At 40.4% G+C, this 21,756-nt stretch overlaps 1 protein-coding gene across 5 annotated transcripts in view; it reads right to left on the bottom strand.

The window, feature by feature from the left end:
• GRIK1 (glutamate ionotropic receptor kainate type subunit 1) overlaps positions 1-21,756 on the bottom strand; it is a 479,351-nt gene that overhangs the window by 28,503 nt on the left and 429,092 nt on the right. For all 5 annotated transcript variants that reach the window (XM_063448077.1, XM_063448103.1, XM_063448095.1 and 2 more), the window contains 2 exons: positions 19,997-20,214; positions 14,413-14,638 (listed from right to left, as the gene is read on the bottom strand). In XM_063448077.1, the coding sequence (XP_063304147.1) occupies positions 14,413-14,638; positions 19,997-20,214 (444 nt within the window). The remainder of the gene's footprint in view (positions 1-14,412; positions 14,639-19,996; positions 20,215-21,756) is intronic.

The raw sequence follows: 21,756 nt of genomic DNA, 5'->3' as shown, positions 1-21,756 counted from the left end.
CCTATTATGGAGGAAAGGGTAGCAGGCAACAATTGCCTAAATGTGTATCTGCAGCATATACGGAGATTCATACCCCGGGGTGTAACCCCTATCACTCCCGAGATAGACACCTTCAAGGGTGTTCTGTTCTATCCCTATAGGGAGAATTGAAGTAGCAGGCAAAGGTTATCTGTGGCATAGATGAAAGTCCAGTAGAATTAGAAATATATACCCTGCAACTCCTAAAAAACACCTTCAAGGGTGTTCTATGCTGTCCCTATCGACAGGAAAGAAAAAGCAAGTAGAGACAGCTAGCTGGCTATAAGAAAGACTCCTACAGTGCTGATAGTTAAAGTAAATTTAAATCAAACAAATAGTGCTACCATAGTGACAAACTGTGCCAAAATAAATTAAAACAAAGCTGAAACCCTACGCGCGTTTCGGTGCGTCTAATGCACCTTCGTCAGGGGTTAAACGATACCTGGTCCCGCCAGTGGCTTTTAAATCTTTAGCTGCCAATCGGAGTCCTCCGATCCAGCCCACTGATTTTCCTCCGGTGTGTGTATGGGGCGTGGGGTAGGTTGAAGCCCGGAAGTGAAACCCGGTCCAACCACTATTCAGGTGGGCGGTGACATTTCGTCATCCGTCCGTCCCCACGTGGGACAAGTCGACAGGAGGGGAGGGGGTTGGAGGAGGGGAGGAAAAGAAATGCTCCTCCCTCGCTCTCAATTGTCCCGATAGAGGGACATACTTTGCGAGTGAAAAAGTGCCGTTTAATCGGCTAAGTATAAACAATTAATAAATAAAAAGTAATAATAATAAATGCAAAGTACGAGTTATTTCTTGGGAATTATTGCACAATGAAAGTAGCAAGGACTCTGGGTCCTTGCAGATAATAGATTGGTATTAACCCTCCATTATGTTACATTTAAATGTAGCTTAGAAGTTCTACATTTATAAACCGATTCAAATAGAAAGGGGGAGGGGAGAAGGAGATACAGCTCATCTTCATTTATTTTTATTTTTATAATTCCAATGTACATATTGCTTAACATCATAAGGTACATAGTTCGAAAGATGTACATACTTCAAATGTACATATTTCTAAGCATCATATGGTGCTTAGATATCATCAACTGTACACAGGAAGATCCATATGAATATATCTTTTTATCTTGTTCCAATCATGATCTTACTATAGTGTGCAGAGAAAGGCATATAGCATATCAATGTGCCGTTGTCTCAAAGGAAACATATCTCACTGTAATTCAAAAAAAGCACTTATCTAGTAGGAGTGAAGATTATTCAGTGAAGAGCCTAGATCTTGTTATAATTCAAAGATATTCTAAGTGCACATATATAATGAGAATGCAAATTATTCAATGGGATACCTTAATCTTGCTATAATTCCAAAGTCTACGTATACATGTAAACTACTGTGTATACTGTGTATTTAAAGGAACAAGCAGAGTTCATAGGGAATAATCTTTATATGATAGAATGTAGCTTATATTGTATATACAGATAACTTCTAAATCTTACAATTGTGCATAAATTCCAAGGAGAGGTTGGTATTTGACGGGGGAGAGGAGGGGGAAGTGCCACTAGGGGTCTTAGGGGTATCGACCAGAAAAAATAATAATAATGATAAAGTTGGTGATATTCACTCGGGAAAAGATTAATAGATGAAACTTAAGATGTTTCTAGGTCAGGAGGTCAATCTTACTGTAAAAAGTTCTTATATTACATAGATGGCATTGTTAGTTATCAGAGATCGCTAATATAGTGTAAGAACAATATTATGAATTGTCAAGAATCATTGATAAAGGGAGAATATGAGAAGCCTTCATTGAGGCCCACAGGAGATAGAGTGTTCAGGCGATAGATCCAAAAACACTCTCTTCTCCTGAGGAGCTTATCCAAATTCCCCCTTCTTTGGTCAAGTTTAATCAACTCAATGCCCAAAAATTTGAGTACTGTGTGATCACCTTGATGAAAGTTTTTTACATGTCTAGAAACCGTGGTTTCAATGTGTCTACTAGTTTTGATGGAATTTAAATGTTCCAGGATCCGTCTTTTGAAGGGCCTAAAAGTTTTCCCTACATATAGTAGATTACATTGACATTTAATCAGGTATACCAGTCCTTTAGAATTGCAATTGAAAAAGGAGTTTGAATGGAAAGTCTCCGTTTGATCACTATTGTGAAAGGTTTTTGAATCTCTGCAGATGGAATCACACGCTTTACATCGACCGCATTTATATGTCCCCTGAAGTTTATTGGAGAGCCAATGAGTTGTAATTGTCTTTGATTGTTTAAAGTGGCTATGAACCAGGGCATCTTTGATGTTCTTTCCCCTCCGTGCTATAAGTGCCGCATTTGGAGGGAGAATTTGTTTTAGATGCACATCTTGTTTAAGTAGGGGCCAGTATCTATTTAAAATAGATTTAACTGGTTCCCAGCCGGCGTCATACGTTGCAATGACTCTCAAGAGTTTGGAATCTGGATCCTTTTTAGGTAAAGATGATGGTACATCTTTAATCAAATCTTCCCTATCTGTTAGGAGCGCTCGATGATAGGCTCGTTTCAGACATTTATGTGGGTATCCCTTAGCTCTGAACATTGTGCGCAACTCTCTAGCTTTTATTTTGAAGTCTAGTTCGTCAGAGCAATTACGCCTTAGGCGCAGGTACTGTCCTGTTGGTATACCTCTTTTTAGGGGGACTGGATGGTAACTTCCCCAGTTAAGCAGGCTATTGGTAGCCGTATTCTTTCTAAAGAGGTCAGTTTTGACAGTCCCTTCTAAGGGGATTACCGTTAAATCGAGAAAATTTAGATTCGGGGTACCTATTTCAGACGTGAATTTCAAATTGAGAGAATTCTCATTAAGTGATTGTACAAATAGAGAGAAGTCGGCTGTAGTGCCGCTCCATACTATCATTATATCGTCGATATACCTTTTCCAAGAAAGGATATATCGGGTGAACTGATTGGAGTCGGTTGTAAACACTATTTTCTCTTCCCACCAACCCAGGTGCAGGTTGGCATATGAGGGCGCACAAGACGTCCCCATCGCCGTGCCCTGCACCTGGTGGTAGTAGATGTCGTCAAAGAGAAAGAAATTATGTGTTAATACAAAGTGCAGTAATTCAATTGCAAATTCACTATGTTGTTGTAGATGTTGACCTCTCTGTGATAGAAAGTATTGTACGTGCCTGAGTCCAATCGTGTGAGGGATTGAACTATAAAGCGCTTCCACGTCTAAACTGCAAAGTTTGGCGTCTGGAGGTATATTGAGTGTTTTAAGGTGTGCCAAAGTTTGTTTAGTGTCCCTTAGAAAAGAGGGAAGTTTCGCAACTAGGGGTCGTAGGATGTGATCCAGGTATACACTTACATTTTGTGTCAGGTTATTGTTGCCTGACACTATAGGTACCTTTGGCACACCTTAAAACACTCAATATACCTCCAGACTCCAAACTTTGCAGTTTAGACGTGGAAGCGCTTTATAGTTCAATCCCTCACACGATTGGACTCAGGCACGTACAATACTTTCTATCACAGAGAGGTCAACATCTACAACAACATAGTGAATTTGCAATTGAATTACTGCACTTTGTATTAACACATAATTTCTTTCTCTTTGACGACATCTACTACCACCAGGTGCAGGGCACGGCGATGGGGACGTCTTGTGCGCCCTCATATGCCAACCTGCACCTGGGTTGGTGGGAAGAGAAAATAGTGTTTACAACCGACTCCAATCAGTTCACCCGATATATCCTTTCTTGGAAAAGGTATATCGACGATATAATGATAGTATGGAGCGGCACTACAGCCGACTTCTCTCTATTTGTACAATCACTTAATGAGAATTCTCTCAATTTGAAATTCACGTCTGAAATAGGTACCCCGAATCTAAATTTTCTCGATTTAACGGTAATCCCCTTAGAAGGGACTGTCAAAACTGACCTCTTTAGAAAGAATACGGCTGCCAATAGCCTGCTTAACTGGGGAAGTTACCATCCAGTCCCCCTAAAAAGAGGTATACCAACAGGACAGTACCTGCGCCTAAGGCGTAATTGCTCTGACGAACTAGACTTCAAAATAAAAGCTAGAGAGTTGCGCACAATGTTCAGAGCTAAGGGATACCCACATAAATGTCTGAAACGAGCCTATCATCGAGCGCTCCTAACAGATAGGGAAGATTTGATTAAAGATGTACCATCATCTTTACCTAAAAAGGATCCAGATTCCAAACTCTTGAGAGTCATTGCAACGTATGACGCCGGCTGGGAACCAGTTAAATCTATTTTAAATAGATACTGGCCCCTACTTAAACAAGATGTGCATCTAAAACAAATTCTCCCTCCAAATGCGGCACTTATAGCACGGAGGGGAAAGAACATCAAAGATGCCCTGGTTCATAGCCACTTTAAACAATCAAAGACAATTACAACTCATTGGCTCTCCAATAAACTTCAGGGGACATATAAATGCGGTCGATGTAAAGCGTGTGATTCCATCTGCAGAGATTCAAAAACCTTTCACAATAGTGATCAAACGGAGACTTTCCATTCAAACTCCTTTTTCAATTGCAATTCTAAAGGACTGGTATACCTGATTAAATGTCAATGTAATCTACTATATGTAGGGAAAACTTTTAGGCCCTTCAAAAGACGGATCCTGGAACATTTAAATTCCATCAAAACTAGTAGACACATTGAAACCACGGTTTCTAGACATGTAAAAAACTTTCATCAAGGTGATCACACAGTACTCAAATTTTTGGGCATTGAGTTGATTAAACTTGACCAAAGAAGGGGGAATTTGGATAAGCTCCTCAGGAGAAGAGAGTGTTTTTGGATCTATCGCCTGAACACTCTATCTCCTGTGGGCCTCAATGAAGGCTTCTCATATTCTCCCTTTATCAATGATTCTTGACAATTCATAATATTGTTCTTACACTATATTAGCGATCTCTGATAACTAACAATGCCATCTATGTAATATAAGAACTTTTTACAGTAAGATTGACCTCCTGACCTAGAAACATCTTAAGTTTCATCTATTAATCTTTTCCCGAGTGAATATCACCAACTTTATCATTATTATTATTTTTTCCGGTCGATACCCCTAAGACCCCTAGTGGCACTTCCCCCTCCTCTCCCCCGTCAAATACCAACCTCTCCTTGGAATTTATGCACAATTGTAAGATTTAGAAGTTATCTGTATATACAATATAAGCTACATTCTATCATATAAAGATTATTCCCTATGAACTCTGCTTGTTCCTTTAAATACACAGTATACACAGTAGTTTACATGTATACGTAGACTTTGGAATTATAGCAAGATTAAGGTATCCCATTGAATAATTTGCATTCTCATTATATATGTGCACTTAGAATATCTTTGAATTATAACAAGATCTAGGCTCTTCACTGAATAATCTTCACTCCTACTAGATAAGTGCTTTTTTTGAATTACAGTGAGATATGTTTCCTTTGAGACAACGGCACATTGATATGCTATATGCCTTTCTCTGCACACTATAGTAAGATCATGATTGGAACAAGATAAAAAGATATATTCATATGGATCTTCCTGTGTACAGTTGATGATATCTAAGCACCATATGATGCTTAGAAATATGTACATTTGAAGTATGTACATCTTTCGAACTATGTACCTTATGATGTTAAGCAATATGTACATTGGAATTATAAAAATAAAAATAAATGAAGATGAGCTGTATCTCCTTCTCCCCTCCCCCTTTCTATTTGAATCGGTTTATAAATGTAGAACTTCTAAGCTACATTTAAATGTAACATAATGGAGGGTTAATACCAATCTATTATCTGCAAGGACCCAGAGTCCTTGCTACTTTCATTGTGCAATAATTCCCAAGAAATAACTCGTACTTTGCATTTATTATTATTACTTTTTATTTATTAATTGTTTATACTTAGCCGATTAAACGGCACTTTTTCACTCGCAAAGTATGTCCCTCTATCGGGACAATTGAGAGCGAGGGAGGAGCATTTCTCTTCCTCCCCTCCTCCAACCCCCTCCCCTCCTGTCGACTTGTCCCACGTGGGGACAGACGGATGACGAAATGTCACCGCCCACCTGAATAGTGGTTGGACCGGGTTTCACTTCCGGGCTTCAACCTACCCCACGCCCCATACACACACCGGAGGAAAATCAGTGGGCTGGATCGGAGGACTCCGATTGGCAGCTAAAGATTTAAAAGCCACTGGCGGGACCAGGTATCGTTTAACCCCTGACGAAGGTGCATTAGACGCACCGAAACGCGCGTCGGGTTTCAGCTTTGTTTTAATTTATTTTGGCACAGTTTGTCACTATGGTAGCACTATTTGTTTGATTTAAATTTACTTTAACTATCAGCACTGTAGGAGTCTTTCTTATAGCCAGCTAGCTGTCTCTACTTGCTTTTTCTTTCCTGTCGATAGGGACAGCATAGAACACCCTTGAAGGTGTTTTTTAGGAGTTGCAGGGTATATATTTCTAATTCTACTTGACTTTCATCTATGCCACAGATAACCTTTGCCTGCTACTTCAATTCTCCCTATAGGGATAGAACAGAACACCCTTGAAGGTGTCTATCTCGGGAGTGATAGGGGTTACACCCCGGGGTATGAATCTCCGTATATGCTGCAGATACACATTTAGGCAATTGTTGCCTGCTACCCTTTCCTCCATAATAGGGGCAGCATAGAACTGCTATATTATCCTCATTAGTGGGAGTTCTTCTCATATCGATGCTCAGGAGAAATAGCTTAACCTATGATCACCAACGTGTCTAAAATATTAGTTATAGGGTGGATATATTGTCATTGAGACATTCACGTTTTTCTTGCTTTAAATTAACCCCCTATATACCTGTATATTGATCGGCATCATATTCATCCACCCAATCTGACCTGGGGATTTATCATAGCCAGACCTGGTAGAGTGGTGTTTGGCACCCATAGACTCCTTTCTCTCCTATTATTTGGTATACTATATATATAGGCTTACTCCTTTTTCTTAGCTCCAAGTTTTGTTGTCTCCATGTTATTTTATATTAACTATAATAAACTTTTTTTGTTTTAATTCCCTGGGAGACATCAATTAGAGAGTATAATTTGATATTGTATCCCTGTATGCCAATATTGGGGATTTATTGCCTCCCCCCAATTATGTACATCCAGTGCTGATGGTTGGGTCAGGGGTCATATTTATACTGTTGAGTTCTTTGTAATACATTATAAAACCAGTTTTTGATTCCCATTTTTTTGAGTTTCAAATAATTTTCTTTAATTTTATAACCTCTTTCGGGTACAAGCCCTTTGGTGGATCTGGAACCACCTTCCTGACCTCAGTGCTCCCTGCACCTTTTCTAGTAGAAGGTATAGATGCACTCTTTTTATCTTATTTAATTTGCTTAGATTTTTATCCCAAAAAGGAAGAGGCAAATAAGTCAAACACAGAATTTAAATACATTTCTGGCTGACTTATCCCAACAGGTATCACAAGTAATGACTATTATCACCGGCATACATTGTGAGCTAGAGACGCTTCTGAGGAAATAGCAGAGCATCATTTTCCAAGAGACCATCTGATTGTCGCAGTGCTGCATTTTGCTGTGCATGTGCAGTAGCCTCCCAATGCTTTTCTATGGGAAAACATTGGATTGGCTGAGATCATCAACATCAATGATCTCAGACGAGGCAGGATTGCAGAGCGGTGACCAGTGCTACGAGAGAAAAAAAAATATTCAGAAAAATACCTTTTTTTTTCCTCCCTACATGTAAAGGAAGTGTGTTGTATAGTTTTTTTAACAGATGGTATAAGAAGTACCAGTTAAAAATAATCCGCTACATGCAAACATTCAATTAATAACATCTCACTCTCCAATCTGCGTTTTCACAACTCTAATAGTGTCAATTACTAAACTCTGATCCGGAAACAATATATAACTCTACTGGATATTTCAATTTTTGCAATTAGTTACATTTCTGAATTTAGTGAATACTCTTCTTTGGATAGATAACTGTACTACACACTGTGCCTTTAACCCCTTCAGGACATATGATGGAAATATGCCGTCGTATTTCCCTTTTATTCCAGAAGCTGTGCTCTTAAGGACACATGACGGAAATATGCCGTCATGATTCCCTTTTATTCCAGAAGTTGTGTCCCTAAGGGGTAAAAACTGTATCAATTCACTTTTAGGCGTATTGCATATCTGACTAGTTAAAACAAACATTTTTATTCCATATATGTGACATATCGTCTTATAAACTCAGCCAAAAACATTTTGCAGATGAACAATTGCTTGATCATTGCAGTTCACATTTATTATTTTCTCCCCTATATTATACTTAGTTTTGTGGTCTTATTTTTTTTATTTTATCTGTAACTGTTATAGTTCATTCGTAATCATTTACATTGATATGAAATATTAAAACAACAATTTTACTAAAGTTATTTTGCTGAAGCCGTATGCGCGATACTACTCAAACTAATTAAACAGCCTCCCTTTATATTTGAACCTACTATTTTTCTTTTTTATTATGACTTATTTATTTTCAGGGTTTGTCCAAGGGGAGAAATCTATACATCTCCCTACTCTAGTCACTAGTATTAACATTTTTTAACAATTCTGAGAAACCATTTTTCATCATGATGGAAATAACATGTTCGTTGAATTTTCGAAAGATAAATCGTTTTTATTTTCAGTGCCAAAATTAGGTTTTATGGTTGCAATATAAAAAGCTTGCCTTAACCCCGTGAGCGAAAGAAAACATAGCTATTTCTTAGTCTAGTTGCTTTTAAAGTATATTTGCCGAGCTGGCATTATTGTTTCCGAATACCTTTTGGTGGTCATTTTTGCTGCCCCAAAGTTGTCCTACACTCTATTCTCACCACTTGATGAAGTGAAAAGGGCGGGAGATGTATCATTATTTTCTGAAAAGTATGTTTTATTACAACATGAAAGATCCAGCGCATTCACTTATTCACTGAAAAGCAACTTCAAAGTGGGCAGAATGCAAAAGTATTTTTTTTAAAAACACTTCACTGAGGCAAAAAATAATGGGGGTTTAGTTACATTATATGATCATACATTGCATAAGCATGCCACAACGTCAATGTACCCCATTCTTGGCAGGTCCAACTCTAGCAGCCTAATGTCTGCTCTTATGATGTAAACCCACTTACTTGAGAAAAACTTCCTCCTAGGACTCTCTGCAGGGCAAGGTTAAATAGGGCACTGGAATGAGGCAGCTGTGACAGGGAGGTGTACAAAATCGAGGAGTTTGGCTGGACTCCTAAATATATTTATATATGAAGCCAACGCGGCTGCACTCACCTGAATATTAGGCATGTGCATGTGAAAAAATTTTGGTTCGGTTCGGCACTCCGAAATTCGGGATTTTCGCAATTCGGGACTTCAGCAATTCGGCACTTCAGAAATTCCGCAACTTCGGAACTTCGGCATTTCAGCACTTCGGAACTTCGGAAATTCGGCAACTTCGGCAACTTCGGCAACTTCGGCACTTCGGAATTTTGGGACTTCGGCACCTCGGGACTTCTCTTGCAGCCGCTTGGTAGATAACTCCCTAATTCCCACGGTATAAGGGAGTTATCCACCAAAAGGCTGAAAGACCTAATTGGTCTTTCAGCCAAATTTACTAATACTAAGTAAAAATTACTTAATATTAGTAAATGTTGCCCCTACTCGCTATACCGCGAGTAGGGGGCATGTCTAGTAAACAGTGAGCAGCCAGTGACTGCTCACTGTTTAAAAAAAAAATAAAAAAATAGTGCCAACCCCAGCCCCCACCCCTGAGCGGCGGGTGGGGGCCCTAAATACGAATAAGGGGGGACCTAATGTCCTCCCCCCTGGCCCCCACCCCTGAGCGGCGGGTGAGGGCCCTGAAAACTAATAAGGGGGGGACCTAATGTCCTCCCACTTAGCCCCCACCCCTGGCCCCCACCCCTGGCCCCCACCCCTGAGCAGTGGGTGGGGGCCCTAAACTAGAATAAGGGGGGGGGAACTTATGTCCTCCCCCCTGGCCCCCACCCCTGAGCAGTGGGTGGGGGCCCTAAACAAGAATAAGGGGGGGACCTAGCGGCGGGTGGGGGCCCTAAATACTAATAAGGGGGGGACCTAATGTCCTCCCCCCTGGCCCCCACCCCTGAGCGGTGGGTGGGGGCCCTAAATTGCAATAATGGGGGACCTAGTGTCCTCCCCCCTGGCCCCCACCCCTCAGCGGCGGGTGGGGGCCCTAAATACTAATAAGGGGGGGACCTAAGGTCCTCCCCCCTGGCCCCCACCCCTGAGCAGCGGGTGGGAGCCCTAAAAAAAATGTCCCCCCCAGGTGACTAGGGGTCCCCAATCCCCTAGTCAGCCCCTCCCCCCCAATAAAACTTATCCCCCTACCTACCCCCCCTCACCCTAAAAAACTAATGAGGGGGGGACCATTAACTAAGTACCTGTAAAAAAAAAAAATTACCATTCGATGTTTTCTTTCTTCTAAAATCTTCTTTTTTTCAGCCCCAAAAAAGGACAAATAAAAAAACCATAATAATCGACGCAATTATAGAAAAAAACAAAGAGCGCTAAAAAAAATCTTCACCCATGGAGGGCTCCGCGCAGACTGAGCTCTGCAGGGGGGTGGAGGCTTATAAAGCCTTGCCTCGCCCTGCAATTAGGCTCAGAGCACTCTGATTGGTGGGTTTAAGCCATCCAAACAGAGTGCTCTGACAGGTAAATTAATTTTTATAATTGCGTCGGTTAATATGTTTTTTTATTTGCCCTTTTTGGGGCTGAAAAAAGAAGATTTTAGAAGAAAGAAAACATCGAATGGTAAGTTTTTTTTTTTTTTTTTACAGGTACTTAGTTAAAGGTCCCCCCTCATTATTTTTAGGGTGAGGGGGGTAGGTAGTGGGATAATTTTTATTGGGGAGAGGGGGTAACTAGGGTTTTTAGGGCCTCACCTGCTGCTCAAGGGTGGGGGCCAGGGGGGAGGACCTTAGAGCCCCCCCATTAGTATTTAGGGCCTCCACCAGCTGCTGAGGGGTGGGGGCCAGGGGGGAGGACATTAGGTCCCCTCCTTATTTCAATTTAGGGCCCCCACCCGCCGCTCAGGGGTGAGGGCCAGGGGGAGGACATTAGGTCTCCCCCCCTTATTTTACTGTAGGGCCCCCACCCCTGAGCGGTGGGTGGGGGCCCTACAGTAAAATAAGGGGGGGATCTAATGTCCTCCCCCCTGGCCCCCACCCCTGAGCGGCGGGTGGGGGCCCTAAATTGGGTCATTAGGTTCCCCCCTTATTAGTATTTCGGACCCCCACCCACCGCTCAGGGGTGGGGGCCAGGGGGGAGGACATTAGGTTCCCCCCTTATTCTGATTTAGGGCCCCCACCCACTGCTCAGGGGTGGGGGCCGGAGGGAGCACAATAGGTCCCCCCATTATTTTACATTAGGGCCCCCACCCACCACTCAGGGGTGGGGGCCAGGGGGGAGGACAATAGGTCCCCCCATTATTTTACATTAGGGCCCCCACCCGCCGCTCAGGGGGGGCAATAGCTCCTTAGTTTGACGCGCGAGTGGGGGCTCGGGAGGGAGGACCTTATTTTTTTTTTACAGTGAGCAACCACAGACTGCTCACTGTTTAATAGACATGCCCCTACTCGCGGTATAGCGAGTAGGGGCATAATTTACTAATACTAAGTCATCTTTACTTAGTGTTAGTAAATTTGGTTGAAAGACCAATTTAGGTCTTTCAGCCTTTTAGTAGATAGCTCCCTAATACCGTGGGAATCAGGGAGTTATCTACTTATTCATTCCTGTCATTACATTGACTGGCCAAGTAACTTACATTTTATATGAATGTATGTTACTTGATTGTTGTACGTGTTGCAAATGCTTACAGCTTAATCCTGGCTATGTTTGTATACTTTTTATTTAATATTGAATGCAATGTAACATTCTTCTTCTTTCACTGGGTAAGTATATTAGTACTTAGGCAATACTGTGCTTCGGAACTTCGGCAACTTCGGCACTTCAGAACTTTGGCACTTCGGAAATTCGGTAATTTTGGAACTTCGGGACCTCAGCAATTCGGCACTTCGGCAATTCGGGATTTCGGCAATTCGGACATTCGGAAGTATCCGAATGTCCGAATTGTCCTAAATTTGTCCGAATTCCTATTCTGACCGAAACGAATTGCACATGTCTACTGAATTTGCATACATTATAGGGTGCTGCTGGGGCCAATTCATACAACATACAAGATCCAGCGAACTCGCTCATTCACTAAACAGCAGATTCAAAGCTCAAGGAATGGAATGTTTTTTGTGTTTGGTACTAGTGTTTGAATGTAGGGTTGCATTTATGTGCTGTTTTGATGTTTGAATGCTGGGATGTATGCACACGCACAATGGCATAAACATAGACACATACAAATCATAATTTCCTCGGGTCCAGTGGGATCTGTCTGCAGCAGGTGCTGGCTGAAGTTGATGTCATTCTGAGGAGACAGGAAGGCTCCAGGCCCCAGGAACAGTTTCACTTCCTCTCTGATTTTTGAAGTAGGTATCATGGGTGAGAAGAGTGACTCTCTGTCAGTCACACTGATTCTCCTAGGACCCAATACCCTCCTTCCCTCCCCACTCCAGTAACTAATAATAATTAATAATACCTAACCTAGCAGGGGACTTGATCTGGTGAGTGACCACCTGTGGTGACAGCCAGCCAGCTGATGTTCTCCTGCACAGCACACATGGATCGCATAGCCTGCACTCCAGATTGTCTTTCCTCTCTGTCCCCTACATCTTTACTTCCCCTGTGGGCTGCAATGCGATGAGGCTCAGATTGATCCTTCCTTTGTGGCCATGCATGAACTAGCAAGTGTGCCAACTTGGCCAGCAAGGTCTGCAGCAAAGATGTTTGCAATGTCCTATCTTCACACTCCAAAGAGCAGAGGGAGGGTCCGTGAATCTTCTGGGACCATGGTGCAGTCGCATTGGCTACACCACTGTAGTTCTACCACTGCCAGGAAAACGTGTAGACTGACGCTTCTATGATAATTTAACCCCTTAAGGACACATGACATGTGTGACATGTCATGATTCCCTTTTATTCCAGAAGTTTGGTCCTTAAGGGGTTAAACACTACCATCAAAATGAAACCTGTCATATGATGGAGCTACCCTTATATATTTACAGAAACAAGAAAATAAATATAGGTTTAAAACATGCATGGTTTAGTCTTACTTGAGGGGACATTCCAGGCTAAATATTGTTACCCATTTTTAATGATTTACATACCGAATACCTTTAAAAAAAACGTGTTAGTATGCAAAGTTTGCACTAACAGATTTTGTTCTGTGTCCCTGAGCTCTAGTAAACAACAAGGTGGTAAGTTACTAATTGTTAACCAATCGCCGCTCTCTCATACAGGTGTAAGGGAGCACCAATGAGGATGAACACAAGAGACACAGACTAGCGACATGAACACAGGAGTTCCGTGATATCACACACCTACACATATTGACCATGACATCCTGACATGGAATACGTTGTGGCATAAACAGTAGTGCTGGTAGTGCTTGCATTAAAATGAATTAATTAAGCACTGCCGGAGTTCCTTCAGTAGTTAATTCATCATCGAGAAGACAAGATGCTCTGTATCTCTCACCGTTGTGACTACACAATTTACATATTTATAAATTCAAGGAATGGAGAGAAACATTTATAGTTTCCTTTTATTTCTCATCCATCCTTTAATTTTAACTCTTGCTTTACTGAAACTTTAGTAATCTTGAAACATGTTTGCAATTCAGGTTTCTCATTATGGTGCTATGCTTTGATATGTGGCATCATCGATTTTGATGCACATTAAATAATTTCATTATCACAGCATCACATTGATGTTGGTGCACATAACCACCCTGTAACGGGAGAGCTATGCAAATATAGCTACAGGTTGAGGGAGCACCCCTACATTTTGAAGAGCACCCCTCCCTTTCTTATGTTGCCCGCAGTATACAGACATGAGCTAGCTCCAATCCCCTCAGTTATTTGCTTGGGATACACCAGATATCCTAGCACCACACGTAGGTACTTTCCCAGTACTTTGATTAGTTTCCACTATTTAGTCCTTGCACAGTTTTACTTGTTTGCCCCTCCTTTACATGTACTATATAAATATCCTGCCAGTTAATCAATAAATGAGTTGTCTTGTCTCCCCAATAAGTCTTGTCTAGTGTTTGCATATGAGGCTGGTAGAACAATCTATCTCTACAGGATAACACTGAAGAAGCTCAGGATTTTAGGTTGGTAGCACTCAGAAGGAGCTATTGGTATCCAGTGATACCAAAAGGAACACATAACTTTATTGTAAAAGTTTATTTCAGTTTCTTACCAATTGGAGTTCCAACGCCGTATCCTTTAGAGTCAATAAGTCCTCCAATCTGTGTCAGGTTGCAATTTCTTTGAGTTACATGTTCAATGCTTGTGGACTCCATTAGAAGAGCATAGTCAGTCGTCAGGACTCGTTGTATTCCCTCATCATTGTTCTTAACCAGAGCCGTCTGCTGCCTACTACTCATAAAGGCCCACATTTTCTCATAGGTGGAGATCTTAGATTTCTGTAAAATGCATCAGAGATTATTACATGATGCTTCATCATTCATACTTTACATGAACTTTAATACAACTCGAATACTTGCTGGTATTTTACTTTTATTCTTATAGTTTAGCTTGCAAGTTTCCAGAAAAAGTCAAGAAGAGCAAAACAAAATAAATAAGAAAAAAATATATACCACGGGAAAAACAATGAACGATAAAGGTAAAGGTTGCATATTTAGAGGCTATTCAAATTAAATTGAAAAGGGCTGGAGAAAGTAAAATTAAATGAACAATTTAGTGGTGTTATAAAACATGTGGTTTAAGAAAAAAGACCATAAGAAGTTGCAGTATCTTGGCTATTTTCCAAGCTTTATTCAGCTGTATCTATCTTGGGTGGTTTGCCACAATCGAAATATGTTTTGGATTTTTATTTAGATAGACTTGGTATACTCCAGTTTCTAATGTCTGGATATTATTCCTATGTACTTCTACTGATACGTATCTTCAATTAGCATTTATGATGCAAATTGGACCAAAGTGGTTTCCAATTATTTGCATAGCAACTCCAGAACACTATAGAAGGTTTACTTAGTGTCTATGCACTTACCCTGCATTCATCTGAGCACGTTGCCCTAAAATTGTATTCACTAAACTGTGTATTGTAACGAATTAAAAACTAAATCAACATTTCACAAGTATTTATTAAAAACTACATCTGCTTTGCATGTAGATAGTCTTCAGTATTTAAATGTTTTTAATTATTGAATTAATGTCCTTTTCCTATAGGATATCTTGAGAATTTGCAGTGCATAACCTGTCCTTTTCCCGTAACATCAAACTATAGTAGTTTAGCGAGCTAGCGACTGCATCCAACCTGTAGGTAGTTTTTACCATCTAGCACAAAGAAAATGGTGTTATAATTTATAATTTTTGTTTATTCTCTATGGGAGAAGTTAAAAGCCACTAACTTTTACAGACAACCATTTAAACATTTACAACTTGTTGGTAACAGAGAGCACAGTCATAGAAACAAGTCCTTAATGTTCCTTCTGTACTTTTTTGTTTGTCCATAGTTAGAGACATAACATACACTTATAGACATATACATTTCTCCTTTAGTGTACCCACACAACAATGTGTTTCTATGTAGAACATATTTTTTTCTAGAATATATATTTTCTGCAGAAGCTAAACTAAGTGGAATGTAGAAATTAAAACATTTTGGTTTTTAAGTTGCCAAGTTCAACCGAGTTCAAAATTAAATTCTTTCCTGACAAAATGTGCATAACGCACACCTGTTGTCTGCTCTTATACACTCTTAATTATGTAGCTGAGAATATTTTAATTAGCCATAATTTGGTGCCAACTCGAATCCTTACGCCTTTTCAATGGTTTCTTGGAAACTTAGATTAAATAATGATGTTTTTTAACCTGGATTTCTGCAGATGAAACACAATTAATAGTTTTTCAAGAAGAATATTAAAAAAACTATTTATAAACAATAAATTGTAATAAGATCACAAGAGGAACAGTTTGTAAGCTATTATATTTACATTTTTAACTCTTAAACCCTATCCAGCTATGTGCTATCTATCTCATTATTGTGTATAAGAGGAGGGACATTGGCTTGGTAAATGGACAAGGTATCTGGGGTAAGAGTAACCCTCATATATTTCACACCATGTTAAGCAAAGTGATTTTTGTAGGTCCAAGGTAAAATTATGAGAAATTGTAATATTTAGGTTGTTTAAATCTAGTTAGATTAATTTTCCAATTATTTAGGACACCATCAGTAGAATTTTTTTTTTAATTATGCTTGGTAAAGAAATTCTGGGTTGTAAAGCCATAGAAGATCCGCATAGATACAGTTTTGTGATGACAATTGGCAACAGTGTTTGTTGCAATTTGAATGGACATTTGAGAGTTGAGGTCAGGGCTGCCATCAGAAATTTTGGGGCCCCTGACAGAGCACAAGGTCTGGGCCCGCCCCCCGACCCCTCCCTCCCGGGCCCGCCCACGCCCTACCTAGTCCGCTGACAATGATGCGGGACTGAATGTGGTGTGTATAGTGGAAGTGAATTAGAATGTGTGTAATTGATGTAGTGTTTGTGTGTATTAGATACTGTTTGTGCAGTGAATGCAGAGTGTGTTAGTGTAGCGGATGCAGTGTGTATAGTGAACACAGAGTGTGTTTGAGTAGTGGATGTAGTGTGTGTACAGTGATGTTGTGTGTGTTTGTGTAGTGGATGTAGTGTTTGTATGTACTAGATGAAATGTGTTTAGTGGATGCAGTGTCTGTAGTTGATGTAGTGTGTGTATTAGACGCAGTGTCTGTGTATAGTGAATGCAGAGTGTTTCAATTTGTGGTGGATGTAGTGTGTGTACTGTGAATACAGAATGTTTGTGTAGTGGATGCTGTGTGTACAGTTAATGCAGAGTCAGTATAGTGAATCCAGAGTGTGTGCATAGTTTAGTGAATGCAGAGTGTGTGTTAGTGAGTAATGAATGCAGAGTGTGTGTTAGTGTGTAGTGAATGCAGTGTGTCAGTGTAATGAATGTAGTGTGTGTGTTAGTGCAGTGAATGCAGAGTGTTTGTAAATGTGTAGTGAATGCAGAGTGTGTGTTAATGTGTAGTGAATGCAGAGGGTGTGTTAGTGTGTAGCGGATGCAGAGTGTGTGTTAGTGTAGTGAATGCAGAGTGTTAATGTGTAGTGAATGCAGAGAGTGTTTGAGTAGTGGATGTAGTGTGTGTACAGCGATGTAGTGTGTGTTTGTGTAGTGGATGTAGTGTTTGTATGTACTAGATGAAATGTGTTTAGTGGATGCAGTGTCTGTAGTGGATGTAGTGTGTGTATTAGACACAGTGTCTGTGTATAGTGAATGCAGAATGATTCAATTTGTGGTGGATGTAGTGTGTGTACTGTGAATACAGGATGTTTGTGTAGTGGATGCTGTGTGTACAGTTGATGCAGAGTGTATGTTAGTGTAGTGAATGCAGAGTGTGTGTCAGTATAGTGAATCCAGAGTGTGTGCATAGTTTAGTGAATGCAGAGTGTGTGTTAGTGTGTAATAAATGCAGAGTGTGTGTTAGGGTGTAGTGAATGCAGAGTGTGTCAGTGTAATGAATGTAGTGTGTGTGTAAATTTGTAGTGAATGCAGAGTGTGTGTTAATGTGTAGTGAATGCAGAGAATGTGTTAATGTGTAGTGAATGCAGAGAGTGTGTTAGTGTGTAGCGGATGCAGAGTCTGTGTTAGTGTAGTGAATGCAGAGTGTTAATGTGTAGTGAATGCAGAGAGTGTGTTAGTGTGTAGCGGATGCAGAGTGTGTGTTAGTGTAGTGAATGCAGAGTGTGTTAGTGTGTAGCGGATGCAGAGTGTGTGTTAGTGTAGTGAATGCAGAGTGTGTGTCAGTATAGTGGATGCAGTGAGTGTGTTAGTGTGTAGTGTATGCAGAGTGCATGTTGTATTAGTGAATGCAGTGTGTGTATTGTATTAGTGTATGCACTGTGTGTGTTAGTGTATTCAGTGTGTGTTGTATTAGTGTATGCAGTGTGTGTTAGTGTATGCAGAGTGTGTTGTGTTAGTGTATGCAGTGTGTTTTGTGTTAGTGTATGCAGTGTGTGTTGTGTTAGTGTATGCAGTGTGTGTTGTGTTAGTGTATGCAGTGTGTGTTGTGTTAGTGTATGCAGTGTGTGTTGTGTCAGTGTATGCAGTGTGTGTGTGTCAGTGTATGTAGTGTGTGTGTGTGTGTTGTGTTAGTGTATATAGTGTGTGTGTTGTGTCAGTGTATGTAGTGTGTGTGTGTGTGTGTTGTGTCAGTGTATGCAGAGTGTGTTGTGTCAGTGTATGCAGAGTGTGTGTTGTGTTAGTGTATGCAGTGTGTGTTGTGTTGGTATATGCAGTGTGTGTGTTGTGTCAGTGTATGTAGTGTGTGTGTTGTGTTAGTGTATGTAGTGTGTGTTGTGTCAGTGTATGCAGTGTGTGTGTGTGTTGTGTCAGTGTATGTAGTGTGTGTTGTGTCAGTGTATGTAGTGTGTGTGTGTTGTGTCAGTGTATGCAGTGTGTGTGTGTGTGTGTGTTGTGTCAGTGTATGCAGTGTGTGTGTGTTTTGTCAGTGTATGCAGTGTGTGTGTGTGTGTTGTGTCAGTGTATGCAGTGTGTGTGTGTTTTGTCAGTGTATGTAGTGTGTGTGTGTGTGTGTTGTGTTAGCGTATATAGTGTGTGTGTGTTGTGTCAGTGTATGTAGTGTGTGTGTGTGTTGTGTCAGTGTATGTAGTGTGTGATGTGTCAGTGTATTTAGTGTGTGTGTGTAAATGTCCAATGAGGAGGGGGAGGGGGGGCATTTTAACAGTATTTTAAAAAAATAAAAAATTAATTTAATTAGTTAAATTGTTTCTCCCCCCTCCCTGCTTACCTGGGTCTAGGGAGGGGGGAGATTCCATCCCCGGTGGTCCGGTGGCATGGTGGGGCCCCCCGGCGTCCTGATACCGCAGAGGGGGCCCAGGCAGCACACAGCTTCTCTTCTTCTCTCCTCCAATAACTCTCGCGAGACCCGCGGAGCGTTGCCATGGCAACCGGGTCTCGCAAGAGTTATTAGCAGGGAGGAGAAGAGGCTGTGTGCTGCCTGGGCCCCCTCTGCGGTAACAGGGAGCAGGGGGCCCGCGGCTGCACACATAGATAGCGATATTCGCTATCTATGTGTGCAGAGAAAGAAAGTGGGGCCCAGGACTGCCAGAGCAGTCCGGGCCCCCCAGGGCCGCCGGGCCCGTGAAAACTGTTACGGTTGTCACCCCCTGATGGCGGCCCTGGTTGAGGTTCAAGGGAAAGGGCAGATAGCGGAGGGAAGAGAGGGCATCCCTGTCTTGTGCCTTTGCAATATTGGCGGTATGGGAGAAGCTGTCATTTAACAGAATCCTAGAAAAAGGAAAACAATACAATGCTTTAATCAATAGTATACCTTAAGGCCCTTCACTACCCATTAAAGGATAGTTAAGGGAACTAGTCAGGTGACTATGTGAAAGGGTTTGTCTGCATTTGTTGATTGAAGTAATGTAGCAGCACGAGTAATGAGCACCATGTGGGTAAAGTTCTAAATGTTTTATCCGATGCTTAATGCCTAGGACAAGCCCCACTTGTCCTAGTGGAATATGCATATGTAATTAATATGTGATATCATTTTGGCATATAATGTGGACAAGGAGTTTTGATAATTTTTATTAAGAGGACATTTTTGTTTAACTGTACTTTGCACTCATAACTTAATACCTTGTTAGTACATGGGTAACTTTTTAATCTCCATTATTTTTGTGATTTTAGTAACCCCAAGTATAAATGATAAAGTAATGCGTAAGAATTATTTTAACGTACGTTACACTTACCTTAAAAAAGGTCATAGTTGATCCATCTCTCACAGCGCCATACTCGATTTTCGTTTGCTTTGCCAAATCATCGGCAGAATCTATGGGAGACTCCATCCTTTCTACGGTTAGAAAGGCTGCCAAGTTGGCAGTGTAGGAGGAAATGATGATCAGGGTAAAAAACCACCATATGCCTCCTACTATTCTGGTAGAAAGTGCTTTGGGCATTAACTCTGATCCTGTCACAAGACACGGACATGTTGTAAATAACAATGACACCGAAAACATTAAAACATTAAAAATCAGTTGTGCACAAATCAGTAATGATTTACATAAGACATGGCTAGAATTATTTGAGACTGTTATCCATAACATGAAGATATCAATGTGATTTCTCCCATAAAACCTAAAGTTTTATTTATAGCTAACAACTATAGGCTACGTGTTTTAATTAATAAGAAATAGTTTTATAAACAACTTCCCTTTGATTCTTTGAAAAATTAAAAGAGACATATTATCTTTCTGTGAAGGGAAGCACTGGTTCTGATGAACTCTGTATCTCATTGATGGATGCTATATTTGCAATATCCTTGGGATACTATTAACAAATAGACACAAAAATGATGGTAAAAGAAGAGTACTTTACTGCAAATTCGCTCCACCACTACTTGGGATAATAAGGTAACTGCCACTTCCACTTGGTAGAAAAATAACATAGTAGCCAAAAAAGTACAATTCTGATTATGATTGTTCTGCTTTTAAATATTTACAAAACCAATAAAAACTCTCAAACTACTTATTGCATCTATTTATTCAAATTATGAAATGATCATTTACATTAGTGAACTTTTATGTCTTAAACCAATCAATTTAACTTTCTAATAGTTGACAACTTAAAAGGTTAGTTGTCATGGTAAGTCGTGTTAGTATATTTTTTTTCTTATGTGAAAATATGGTTAAGTTTTTCTGAAGTTCCAATCCTGGTATGAACAAACTAACGCTTGCATAACCCTTTGTCAAATGCGTTCAGCTTTTGCTTGAGATATCAAATGCTTACGCTTGAAACAGACTCTATTTCTCAATTATATGCTAGGGAGTTCAGCTTCCCTGATGTGATGCATGCTCAAAATATCCCGCATCCCATTAACAGTGAATCTATTCTAGTTAGATTTTTCAGGTGCCTATTTATTTAATACACATGAGAGAAGATCTCACATGGTTTCTAATTGCATCTTGTTGCGTTCATCTAACCCTTATTACATGTCTTAACCTCGAGAAAATGGAAGGTTTTGTTCTGCGTTTTTGTTATGCAATTCTGTTTATTTGACAAGTTTTATATAAAAACAGGGAGGATGAGCCATAACACACTTTCCATACACTTATGTGCTACAGTGGCATTACAAACAAGGACATGAAATTTGGGGTAAGCAGCAATGTATTACAACCACACAATGCATTAAAGTGACACTCACGGAACCATAACCACTTCATTAAAGTAGTTATGATGCCTGGAGTCCCCTGGTGCCATCTCACTGCTCAGTGTTCAAATTTTTCGATTAGTTTAAAACTGAATGATGGTCCCAGGTCACCAGTGGTTTCACCCCGCTGGAGGGTATAGCTAATACGGAGGATATACTCTGAATTAACCTTGCCAAATCCGTAACGGGTGGTAATGAGAGCTATAGGAAGATGAAGGGAAATATATATATATTTTTATTGATCTCAGATATAACTTTTTTGTAAAATTTATGTTTTTATTGTAACTATATTCTAGTTATTGG

The sequence above is a fragment of the Pelobates fuscus genome, chromosome 1, assembly GCF_036172605.1.
Source record: "Pelobates fuscus isolate aPelFus1 chromosome 1, aPelFus1.pri, whole genome shotgun sequence".
NCBI lineage: Eukaryota > Metazoa > Chordata > Amphibia > Anura > Pelobatidae > Pelobates > Pelobates fuscus.
The sequence above is the reverse complement of the archived record's forward strand: the minus strand, read 5'-3'. Positions and strand labels throughout refer to the sequence as shown.